Genomic DNA, 12105 nt, shown 5'->3' on the forward strand with positions numbered 1-12105 from the left:
CACTTGTTAACAACAAAATTTCATCACTCTAACATGCAACGTGAATGTTCATTGTGAAAAAGACTCCTGTGGGGAAGCCGGAAAGTAAATAACATTTTTTAAGCAATTTTGGTCGGTGCCCGGATCTCTTTCTTTTAAGAATTTTTATTACAAAGGCAAGCATCAGAGGACCACAAAGGGCACTCTAAACCGTCAGTATGGAGAGACTGCATTGGCAAAACAGTGCTGTGACACATTCAGTATCCAACTAGAAGGTGCCAATATAGCAGCTGATCAGATTTCAACAAAACTAAACATTCTAAGTACACGCAACAAATCCCTCTCATTGTTACATATTCTTTAAAAAAATTCATTAATCCCTCTTTCAGAGGAATTGATCATAACAAAAAATAAAATGTGTATTCAAATGTGTGTTGCACATTCACAAATACAAGTCCATACATGTGCACAGTCTTATTTTAACTACAGCTTCACCTGAAGGGTGAAGCAGTGATAGTGAGAGCAAGCACTCGAGCCCTGTGCTGCAGCTCAGCTTAAACAGTGCCTTGGAGGCTACCAGGTGTCATGGGCACATACGACATGACGGTGAGTGCGTATGTGGTGAAAATGTCATTGAAGCTCCGGTGGCATCGTGCGTATGCGTGCCCATTCACACATTCAAAGGTGAGCACACACATATTTGGAAAGCACGCTTATCAAATGGCATCTCTAGGCTGAAGGCGAGCATGCAGTGACAAGCAAGCAACCTTGGCAGAGTGGGAGTGCCGTTTCCCTCCGTCCTCTCCTTGACAATTGCTTTTGCCCAATCCTCCACCCACCTGCCGTCACCGATAGCCAACCAGCCTACCAATCTCTGGTTAACTTCCAACACGGACAAGGTACCTAATTTTAAGCACATAATGGCATTTGCGAATGTTGGCACTGGCACCATTACTCCTTTACAGATTCCGCCTACCACCTGGTATAAATTGTGACCCTAAAGTGCTCTATGTTTCATTATTGCTGCATTCTGCGTCCCTTCATTTCTAAATTATCTTGGTGAGTGCTTGAGCAGGTCTTTCCTTTGTTTATGTATATGCCCAGGTATATATGCCACTTGGCTATGGATATGACTTGCTGTTGAATTGATACTGCATCCTCACTCATCATCATAATTCCAGATTTCTCTGTGCAAAATTTAAGGCCTAGATTTGACGCTGTACTGCCACACATATTCGCAAGTCTCTGTAAATTTCCTGCTAGTAGCACTATGTCACCCGCATAAATCAGCCTAGGGGGAAAGTTGCACACTTAGCCCCTTACACTTTACAAGGTAAGTCAAATCCTAATTCCCTGTTTTCCAGTCATCTTTCTACGCCCTTAACATAAAGCGTGAACAACAATGCAGACAGAGGGAATCCTGGCTTCAGTTATCAGCGAACTTCCACAACTTTATTCAATTTCCGGTCCTCCCATACAATTTATACACGACTGTCCTCATATACCTCCCTTAGCAGCTCTACAAAATCGTCATTCAGGCCTTTGTGCTTGAGAATATCCCACAGCAATTCCCTGTCTACATTGTCGCAAGTTCCCTCAATATCTAGAAATGACATCCATAAAGCTCTATTCTAACCTATCACAAAATAGTAAAGTAGCCATCTTGTGGGAATGTCAGAAAATTTGTGTGATGATTGCGTGATGTACATACGTGGGACAAATTTTTGTCGAAGCTTGGCAGAAAACCACTTTTGTGTTAAAAACCTCACAATGTTTGTTCTATGCCAAGAACAAGTTTGCTACAGCGAGATTGGAAACAGAAATGGTCATACAAATATTCCACATTTCAAATTACTACAGTACAGCTTGCTTCCACACAAGCCACACTTTAGGATTTCGCAAGTAACACTTTCCAGTACCTAGTCTGAATAGTGAATTCATGACAGTGTTGTCAAATGACTTACATATGTTATATTGGGTACATCCTGCAAAAAAGATTGCAAATGGTGCAAGCAAAGCATATTCATTAAACAGAAAGCAAAATTAAGTTTAACTAGGTCATTACAATCTACACTATAAGACATGACACTTCTTCATGTCAATGTCAAAGTTATTAGCTTGCACCTAACAGTAATTATAGACATTCTTTGCAGATAGAGCAGTGCTTATAAATTTAAAAGTAATTCGTGCCATCCTGTGCTTATCAGGTCAAATTTATGCATCTAAACAGCTACTGAAGAGCGGCCTAATGTAAATGCTTTGATCATTGAGGTGAACATTATCACTTGAGGGTAGGATGTAAGGATTCAAGGATGTAGTGTGAGCTCAAAAATAAGTCTACAGACGATGAATGTTAACTGCAACTTCTCAGGACCACAAATTATCTGCATAAAGCACATTTTACGGTTCCTTCTAACAAACCTTAAAAATATCCACGCTCGTACATACAAAAATGCCGAAAGCTACTGAATTTCCACACTCACAAGTTTTCAAAGCTCTTATAGGTAATCACCTACAGGGTTCGTACAGACTCAAAAGGGGAAAATTCAAGGATATTCAAGGAATTTCAAGGCTCAGTGGGAGTATTTTCAAGGACTCGACACAATGCTACATGCAGCAGTTTTCAATATCAGGTACAAATTTTACTGAACAAAGTCGAAAAAAAAGCACTTAAAGGAACAGCTTATATTGCACTAAACCAAGATAATGTTACTGAACAAATTCGAAAAAAAATCATTTCAAGGAACAGCTTGTACTGCACTAAACCAACATAATATTACTGAAGAAAGTCGAAAAAAGAACATTTCAAGGAACAGCTTGTATTGCACTAAACCAACATTATATTACTGAACAAAGTCGAAGAAAAACATTTCAAGGAACACATTGTATTGCACTAAACCAACATAATATATGTTCTGTCTTGAAAAACACACTCCAGTGCACTGCACCAATGTCGAACAGCCATCCATTCTGCAAAAGTGCTAATGGCAACTTCAGGGGAGCTCCTGCCGCTTTTCCTGAATCTTCTGGTTGAGGCTACACAGTTCCTCAGTCTTGCTTCGTGCAGCCTTCCTCAGACTATTTGATCTGACCACATACTTCAGATCATTTGCTGCTTCTGCCTTTTCGGCATAGGTATCCGCTGAAGCCTGGAGGTCAGCTATTGTTGCCTCGAGTTTCTTTTTCTTTTTTTTCATTGCGTCAATCTCTTTGTCAATGCAGCGCCTCTTTGATTCCCTTACATCATCACATTGCTTCTTTTTTTTCTGCTTCCAGATATGCAGCATACTGCTGCCGGGCAGCTGATACAGCAGTCCTCAGCTCTTTTGTAATAGGGACATTAAGGACGCCCCCTGCCTGCAACGTATCGCACACAATACGTTGCGAAATGTACGACAGGTCCTTCAGGTTTTCTACAGCAACCTGGCGGTTCACGCTAAACCCTCGCTCCACAGTGGCCTGTCCGTGGCTGAGCACGAGCAAAAGTTTGACAACCTTCCACAGTTCCCCACATGATGAATTAAACTGCATCAGCTCAGTCAAGAACTCGTCCAACCTGTTTACGTTCTTCTCAAACATTCGCAGGTTATGCATCTCTTCCTGCAGGAACTCGGTGTACTCCCCTAGTACAGTGTCTCTTTGGTGCTCAGACATTCTGCCCGCTGTAATGAGGGCATCCAACACTCTTCTGAAGCTGGCCAGGCACTCATCTGGTCTAGTACACATTTGTCGTGGGTCCAGAGAGGACAAATTCCTCACGATTGGGAATCTCAGTGGACTTCTCTCAAGCACCTTCTTTGTCACACTGACCAAGAAGTGTTTGCATTCCATGCGGAACTGGAACACGTCCTTTTGGCTTGCTTTAGTTTTCCGGACAGTCTGTTCAGCGGCATGGCCTACATCCACCTTTTCAAGTGGAGTGTGGTTCTCCGTGCTTTCTATGTCCACCATCAGCAGACCAGTGGCTCCTTTTGCTGAAGACAAGACCGAGCACTTCAGAAACTTCGTCAGTAGCTTCCTGACCACAGTTTCCAAGTCTCTTGCAAGAAAGAACACCATGGGCTGATCCGTTTGGTACTCAGTGAGGAATGGCTTGAGGGTCATGGCCACACCGAGTGCAAATTGAAGCTTTGCTAGCAGTAGGTCATCACTAGCAAACTCACACAAGTTGTGAAATGATCCACACTTTGGGGGGCTTACTTCCTTCTTCCTTGCAGCTGCAATAAACTTCTTAATGTCACACCACAAGAGCAAGGCTCTCTCTATCACAGGCACATTCTCCAACCACCGGTGGGCAACAAAGTTCAGGGGAAACGTTTCCTGACCGGTAACTGCTGAGAAGTCCTCCCTTCTTGCAGGAGAACCATGGAAAAGCGCGCTCAGACTGGAGAGCAGACAGTCAAGTCCCCACTTACTTGCTGTAACACCCGCCCTGTAGGCGTTGTGCATGGTGTGGAGGCCACAAGTCCCAATGTCCAGACATTGAACTTGGTATGCTTGATGCAGGTGCTCTTGGAAATTCTTGAGTAACTTCAGGTTAACATTGGGACCATCCATTGAAATCTGAAGAATTTTCTCAAGAGGGAAAGGCTCGAGCGCAGTCAGCAGCGTTCCTTGGATGTCTTCGGATGTCGAGTGCCCCATAAACACCGAGGTATAGTACCTCGTTGCCACCTTGTGAGACGAATTCCAAAACCGGATGTGAACATCCAATTGTTTCCGCTGGAGATAGTCGTTCGTGGACTCGTCGAAGAGTACCACGTAGTAATCGCAATCTTTTATATCCCGTTGCAGAGCAGATAAAAAGAAGGGCCTCAGACCATGGCACGTCACATACGCACATTTTTTCTCTCCGCAAGAAAATGCTTTGGCCACGCCACTGTCCGGGAACATACGCTGGAATAGCTGGCCTACTTCCGACGACGACCGATAGGAGAAATGCGATGTGACAACTTTCAAAGTCCACAGAATCTCTGCGTTCGTCACCAGCTCGTGTGCCTTGCAAGCATCGTCTAGATTTCCCGATTGCGAAGGAGGTGGGACGGCTGACTGTTTCCCCGTACTTGGAACTAAGTACCTTCGCACCGAACTGTTGGCTGCAATCTCCATGACGCCAGCATGCTTAGCACTCTTCATATGGCTCTTTAACGCCGACTCGCCCATGTTGGTGATATCGAAGGTCTTTCCGCAAGGCCTGCATCTTGCACGGTGCTCACTCGTCGTATCTAGTGCAATCCAGTCTTTGTAAGCCTCGTTGTGAAGCCACGCGCCTTGAAATTTGCTTTTCCCAGGCATTTGCTTTGCATTAAGATGTTTCAGCCGCAAGAAGTCGGGTGCAGAAGCGACGGCAGAATGCAATGCCGTCAACCACCATAACAAAGCGCCAAGATCAGATTGGATTGAATCGGCTCAAGTTGGCTTCAGAGCCGAGTGGCTCCAGTGTGGCTAACCGTCACGCAAAATTGGCTATATTAGCACACACTGATTTTTTACGCCTGAAACGCACATATTAAAACACGGTACTGAAAATACAAATATTTTAACTGCGTTTTTTTTATTAATAGTCATTTGCATGTACTACGCTAGGAATTCAAGGATTTTCAAGGAGCAGCAAAAAGTCCAGGATTTTCAAGGGCCTTGAAAACCAAATATTCAAATTCAAGGGTTTTCAAGGTTTTCAAGGACCTGTGCGCACCCTGCACCTATGATGACCGTCAATATTAGTTGATTACTTTGCCAATACACTTGGTCTCAGATATCTTTTATTGCAGGCTATTCTTTAAATATGAGGTGCTTAATGACTGAAGCCTCTAGGTTTCTTTGGTCATGGAGATTGTGTTACTATAGCACCACTTAGTACAGAAATTGTTTGCCTGAAAAGGCAAAAGAAAAAGCATTAACCAAAAAGCACTTTCACTAAGGTATATTAAGACGCATCAAATATCATACTGGGTGAGCCAAAATATAGAAGAATCTGAATTACAAATTAAGTCATAAACTTCTTGCAGGTCTTTGTTTCCCCTTCCAGCATTTGTATTTGATGTGCTAATTCCCTTTATCAGCTACTTCAGCCTGAATTGTGAAACCCAACCAAACTGTGTACATACTACAGCAACATTCAAATTTACACGAATGCAACAGCAGTGCGTTGTATCATCCTTATAGTGCACTGAATTCATTTAAATAGGCATTATGCGCAAGGAAGGCACACCGGCCTTGTCTCATATCTGGGTAAATATAGAGGGACAAGTTGACTCTAACAGTCACACACACCACACAAAGGGGGAGAGAAGACAAGGCAGCTGGCTCACGTCCCATCAAGCGAGCCAGACTGCAACAGCAAATGGGGCTCTGGACTAACGGCTCACCCCTCTGGGGACAACTAATCAAAAAAGACTAAATAAAGTTTTGTACTACTATAACTACTACAAATACTACCACAGTCGAACCCAGCTATATCGAACTTGCAAAGAATCGCCTATCAGTTTGATATAGGGCATGATTCCGCTAAAGCCTGCTAAAGAATTGGACGTCATGAAACCACATACTGTTTATAAAATCCCTTTACTGATAAAGCTAGCTTAGTTTTGCATGAAATGGTCCTGTATTTTCTCCTGCTTGGACAATTTCACTGCCTGCGACGCACGCACTTGTCCACATTGTCTAAAGAGTCGGAGCAGCTGAGGCCACAATCTTTCATACTCGCATAGAAGCACCGGACTAGTGCGAGTGCACCAATCACCACAGAGGATGTGGGCAAAGGGCCATCGTTGCTTTCCTCGTTGTGCCCACTTTCGCTTGTGCTCAGTACAATGTCGGCAACGTAGTCTTCGTTTTCTGGCTCTCCCGTGGTTGCGACACCATTATCTGCACTCACAAACTCGACGACCATTGATTCATCTATGGCTTCCGGAAATTCTGACAGCTTGCTCCAACTTCAGCAACACCGGCAACGGCTTCGTCGCACTCATCAGAATTTATAGTCATCACTAGACACGCGGAAGCTGGCACGTCTCAAGCAATTCCTAATGAACCACTTGTACACGGCTGTGCGTCTTCATCGGGCGGCACGGGCAATGAGTTACAAGTTTGGCAGCTTTAGCCCTAATCTCCCCCTTATTTTTCAAGATCGTGCTGAGAGGGCTCCTCGGAGTCTTGCACGCTGCGGGGACATCCGACTTCTCACCGCGTTCGATCCAATTTATGATTTTAAGCTTCACGGCGAAAGGCAAATTCTGCCGCTTCATCAGGGCAGCAGTGCGAGAGAAGGCCCGCAGGTGTAAACACAATGAACCAGAAATGCAGCGAGACAACTCCCACTTGCGCCATCTTGCACGACCAGGGCACGAGAGCCTCTGATTGGCTATCTGACCAAGCGCTGCGGGCGGGCCAGGATAATTTTTTTGTAGGGGGATGTCGACGGCTCGCCCGATGCAGCGCGGTCACGGTAGGGAGAGTGGCTGGATGGAGCCGCGCCGCCGGGTTCCCCGCCACCGCGAGGGAAAGCCAACTTCCGGGAGCACTTTTGCGCAGCTTGTCGTTCGATATATCAGGAGTCATTGCTATTTTTGTTTGAGCCTAACTTTTGCTATATATACTCATTGTAACTATACCGTGTTCAGAAATTTTTTAATATAGAGAATAATTCTACGCAAACGGGTTCGATACAGCCGGGTTGAACTCTACTATGAATACTACAACTACAGTAAAACCTAGTTGATATGATCCTGCTTTGTTTGATTTCCCAGCGGCATTAGCGATCAAGAACAGAAAAAATAATCCAGTAGTTACGCTTCCTTTTTAGCAGTTCATACATTCCCGGAAATCACAATCCATTGGCACACATTGCCAAACATAGATTGTATTGTATGTTTTCCAGCTGCTACATCCCATGTGAACAAGAAAAGGCACGAGGCACACACGCTCGAGAGTATTAGGCACCCGCCAAGGCAGCTTCCCCAAAGTACTTGCTCACTTACTTAACGCGAAAATGCTGGCACGCACTTAGTTTTCTCTTTGATTACCAGCAAATCTTCTTGTGGGTTGTTGCACATCGCATTCGCTGCTTTTGCTGCCAAACCCTATTGCGGATAGGCATCTTCATCTATATGTTTCACAGCAGATGTGCCACAATGCTGTTGGAAATGTACTGCATGCTTTTAAAAGGCGTTAACCAAAAACGTACTGCTCTTCCCTGCTACAAGAAGTGCAAAGTGAGCATCCTGTTTCACTGTGGCAGCATCGTATCCAGGCGCCACTACAATATTCGTTTCGGTTGCCGCCGCTGCCTTAAAACATGCAAAAGGAAAACAAGAAAGACCGTTTCTGGCAACTCGAGCCTCAGCAGCTAAACGCACATCAGCATCTTATGCCGCAACGATTGTCTCCAAGTGTTCATGTCAAAACATCCTGCTAAAATGCCCAGCCCGATGAAGCTGCTGACCCAGGCTGAATTTGAGGAGCGCAAACATAAGCTTGCTAAAGCCATAAAAGCGAAAACACTAATCTCGGGCTACTTCAGCATGTATTCATCCTGCAACGATTTGCGCAACGCTTTGCATTACGTAGATGTCACCACATTAAGTCTGCCAATCTTTTTTATGACTTTGGGTCATACGTTTTCCTTTTTAGTACATTCTTTTTTTTCAAATTTTTCAAATACGTATGAACAAGGTTGTACTTATTACTCCATAACCCCTGTGCACCCATGCATTCTTGCTGGGAGCCTGTCCCAAAAAGAGCGGTACAAGACAATGTAGGGGTAAATGCCAGTGCAGTGCATTAATAAGATTTGCTATCGATGCGATAAGCCACAGCTGCATTCGTGGGAACACAGCTTATGTACTACACCTCAAGAACAGTTGCTTGCCAGTGCACAAGCATGGCGCAATCACATGCAAGCATACAAAAGCGTGTGCGCATAACACAAAACAGACTTACAGTAAAGTCCAGCAAGCGGAAGAATACATCCGCTGTGCTAGCAGCATATGTGATAAAAACATCCCAGTGGTTGCCCTCGGGAAGGGGCAGCTTGTCAGGAACAGGGCCATGCACTGGGCCTGCATCAGTCATGGACCGCCGGTGCCCAGTCTTGGAAAAACAAAGACAAAAATATTGACATAATTTTCCTCACACCTGCATAAACTCCATCAACTATCCAAATACTGCACAGGCTTAGAAACAGCCCAGGTAGTCAACTCCATTGTAAGGGTCCTTCCAAATAGGCATGTTCTAAGAAGACCTGGCAATCATCTAGAATGTCAGGTAATGAAGTCAGCGCTAAGACGAAGGACACAGAAAGGAGTGCACGGCACGAGCGATGACAAGTGAAACTGAATCACAACTGGTTTTTATGCCCTTATAACTAGGGCTATGTGAGTATCAACATATTGTTGCAGGAAGGAAGAATTTTAGTATAAATCAAATACGAATAACTAGCTTCAAATATTGAATAGTAACATGCACATGCATTTATTAGCAAGCTTGCTTATCTTAACATGTTGAAACATCACAATTACTTTGTCAATAGAGACCTTTAGTATAGGGAACGCAAGCGGCTTGCGTACGCAAGAACTAGGGGCGACGTCACTGTGCATGCGCAGACCGCTACGTCTACTTGCGTCCTTGGGTTGTTTGGCCGGCCAAAAACATCGCTGCCCCTAGGCGGTCACGTTACCCACATGACTCTTGCGGTGTAGGAGACCTTACGAGTAGCTAGCGGGTAGATAATCTAATAAATCTTTCGCCAAGTATCAACAGACGTCGTTTTTATATATATTAGAGAGGTTTAGCGTGTCCGGTATTCGGGTAAACGCAGTTGGGGCATTGGGGCGGAGCCATAAGCGGGAACGACCTGCATGGTGCATCCACCTGGCGGCGCAAAGCTCAAACGGACAAAAGCAGCTAATATTGCTGTAACCAAGTCTATTCTACTTCGCTGCTGGTGTGAATTTTCGGCACTGGCGTAATTGTGTTGCTGCCAAAAATTTATACCCGCAGCAAAGTCATATACACTTGGTTACTGCAATATTAGCTGTTTTTGTCTGTTTGAGCTTTGCGCCACCAGGTGGCTGCACCATGCAGGCCGCTCTCGTTCATAGCTCCGCCCCAACGTTCCAGCCTGCATTTACCAGAATACCGGACACTCTAAACCTCTCTATTAACTGCTTTTAATAAGAATAGTTTTATGTGCTTTACTTCGTATGCTTGATTTCATGTTTTAAAAAATGATAACGCAGCAAAGAAAAGACGTTGGTGGCGCTGCCAGCGCATGCGACCTCACTGCGGCTTACGTTTAGGGCCGCTAACCTATAACGTGTTTCTGCTTGCGTACGCAAGCGCAAACGCACCCAAGTGCTAGGGGCCCTAACGCCTTGCGTCCCCTGAACTAAAACTCTCTAATGGTGAAAAATTAGACTAGTAAGCTGTTATAGTCAAGGGTTGTAAATTTGGCTCCTGTTAACTGGCAAATTGAGTGATTCCCACTAGCTGTCTGTTCCCAACAACTTGTGCCTTATCATGCAACATCAAATGCCTGTAAACTCATAGGCATTTGACCCTATGCCAGCCATCACACATCACACTTGTTGTCAAGCAATAAGTTCAGATTGATGGTGGCACTGCAAAAGAGCCCACCCTCGCTGTCTGCAAACCGGTGCCTCTTGCTACAGAGTGGCTGGCTTTCCCACAAAGCTTCTTAGACGTCCAGCGGCTAAGCTTGATTTACATGCGAAATTTCACCAGCAGTATAAAATTATCACAAAATGCAGCAAAAAATCAGACACAGAGTCTTAGGTTAGATACAAGCAAACTCTAAGAACCGTATGTGCTCCCAGACAGCCAGCAATATATTCGATTTGTTTTGAATATTTGGTTTTATACGAATTGGGTTGTTTCGAAATTCAGTTGTACTGTATAAGAAATCTTGAAATACCTAGTTTTTAAATCAAATATTAAAAATATAATATTTGATAACATTCTAAATTTTTGAATATTCAAACACCCCTACTTATAACTGCTTGTAGTGCAGGACCAGATATAATGCAGTGTTTTCTTACTTCCATTTATATTCCCATAAAACTCAATGTGTTCACATACCGCTTAAAGTGCAGCCCCACGAGACTAAATACCGGTTATTAACACGGTTGCCAGAAAATATTGCAGACAAGTGGGGCAGCAAGCATGCATTTTAATGAGGTGCACCAGCCAACAGGAGAGCAACGAAGGTGCTGCAGAAGAAGAAACATGGAGCAAGCAAATGAGCAAGAAACAGAGGAGCAAAAAATGTGGCGGCAGCGTGCTGGCTCAGCAGGCGGGCGGGGGTTGCCTAGGCAACAGAGAAAGAAGCTTTTTGCTCGGGTCGCTTGTGAGCGGTGCACGGTCCGCAACAAACATGCGCACATTGTCACTTTTTGGCTCTTCAGTTTGTGTGCAGAAAGTAAATACTACAGTTGCTCACTGACTTTTTTCAGACAGAGATGAGGTCGCATAAATGTCTGAATTAATGGGCAGGCCAGAAAAATGAATTTCAAGGGTAAAATCAATTATTTGTTTTCTATAACTTGTGGGGGTTCCACTCTGCGTGCGGCTAGGGCTGAAGGCGAGCTCCGGATCTAGCCCCATGCAGTCGCTTCATGGTACTCCCAACCCGTAGCGCGGGAATCGCAGCTACGCCGGGTTCGGACGAATAAGGCAACCAGCGGTGTCAACGGTAACAACGTTTATTGCTATAAGCAATATCGAACACTCGCAGAGGGACGTCCTCTCAGTAAAAGTAGTAAAAGGCTTGCCTCATTGTCTGGGTGGGTCAGACGAACGAGATCACTCACGGGATGCGGCAGGTGCTGTCCAGGCGGTCCAAGGTGTCGGCGTCCCAAGAGAGCGAGTTTCTCCCGGTAGCGCACTTTTATGCCTTTTTACCTTTTTGCGAGGGGAAGTCCTCCTCGCCCGCCGGATACGTTTCCCTTTCCCGTGAGCCGCGTAGGAGAAGAGGAGTACGCGCGTCATCAGGGCGACGAAGAAAGGGAGGGCGCGTAGTGCCTCTCTCCCCTGTCTACGCCGGCACGATCCGTCGCCACGTGCGACGTAGTGCCTCTCTCCCCTGTCTACGCCGGCACGACCCGTCGC

General features: G+C 45.0%; 1 protein-coding gene and 1 pseudogene across 3 annotated transcripts in view; both read right to left on the bottom strand.

Moving 5' to 3' along the window:
• The window catches only part of LOC139052443 (tudor domain-containing protein 7B-like), a 101108-nt gene that overhangs the window by 64892 nt on the left and 24111 nt on the right, over nt 1-12105 (bottom strand). For 2 of the 3 annotated variants that reach the window (XM_070529546.1, XM_070529547.1), the window contains exons 11-12: nt 8920-9069; nt 1944-1964 (exon numbers count right to left, since the gene is read on the bottom strand). In XM_070529546.1, coding sequence (XP_070385647.1) covers nt 1944-1964; nt 8920-9069 — 171 coding nt within the window. The remainder of the gene's footprint in view (nt 1-1943; nt 1965-8919; nt 9070-12105) is intronic. The other variant, XM_070529548.1, reaches the window with a different exon arrangement.
• Nucleotides 2966-4883, bottom strand: LOC139052444 (uncharacterized; annotated as a pseudogene).

This window comes from Dermacentor albipictus, unplaced genomic scaffold, assembly GCF_038994185.2.
Source record: "Dermacentor albipictus isolate Rhodes 1998 colony unplaced genomic scaffold, USDA_Dalb.pri_finalv2 scaffold_23, whole genome shotgun sequence".
NCBI lineage: Eukaryota > Metazoa > Arthropoda > Arachnida > Ixodida > Ixodidae > Dermacentor > Dermacentor albipictus.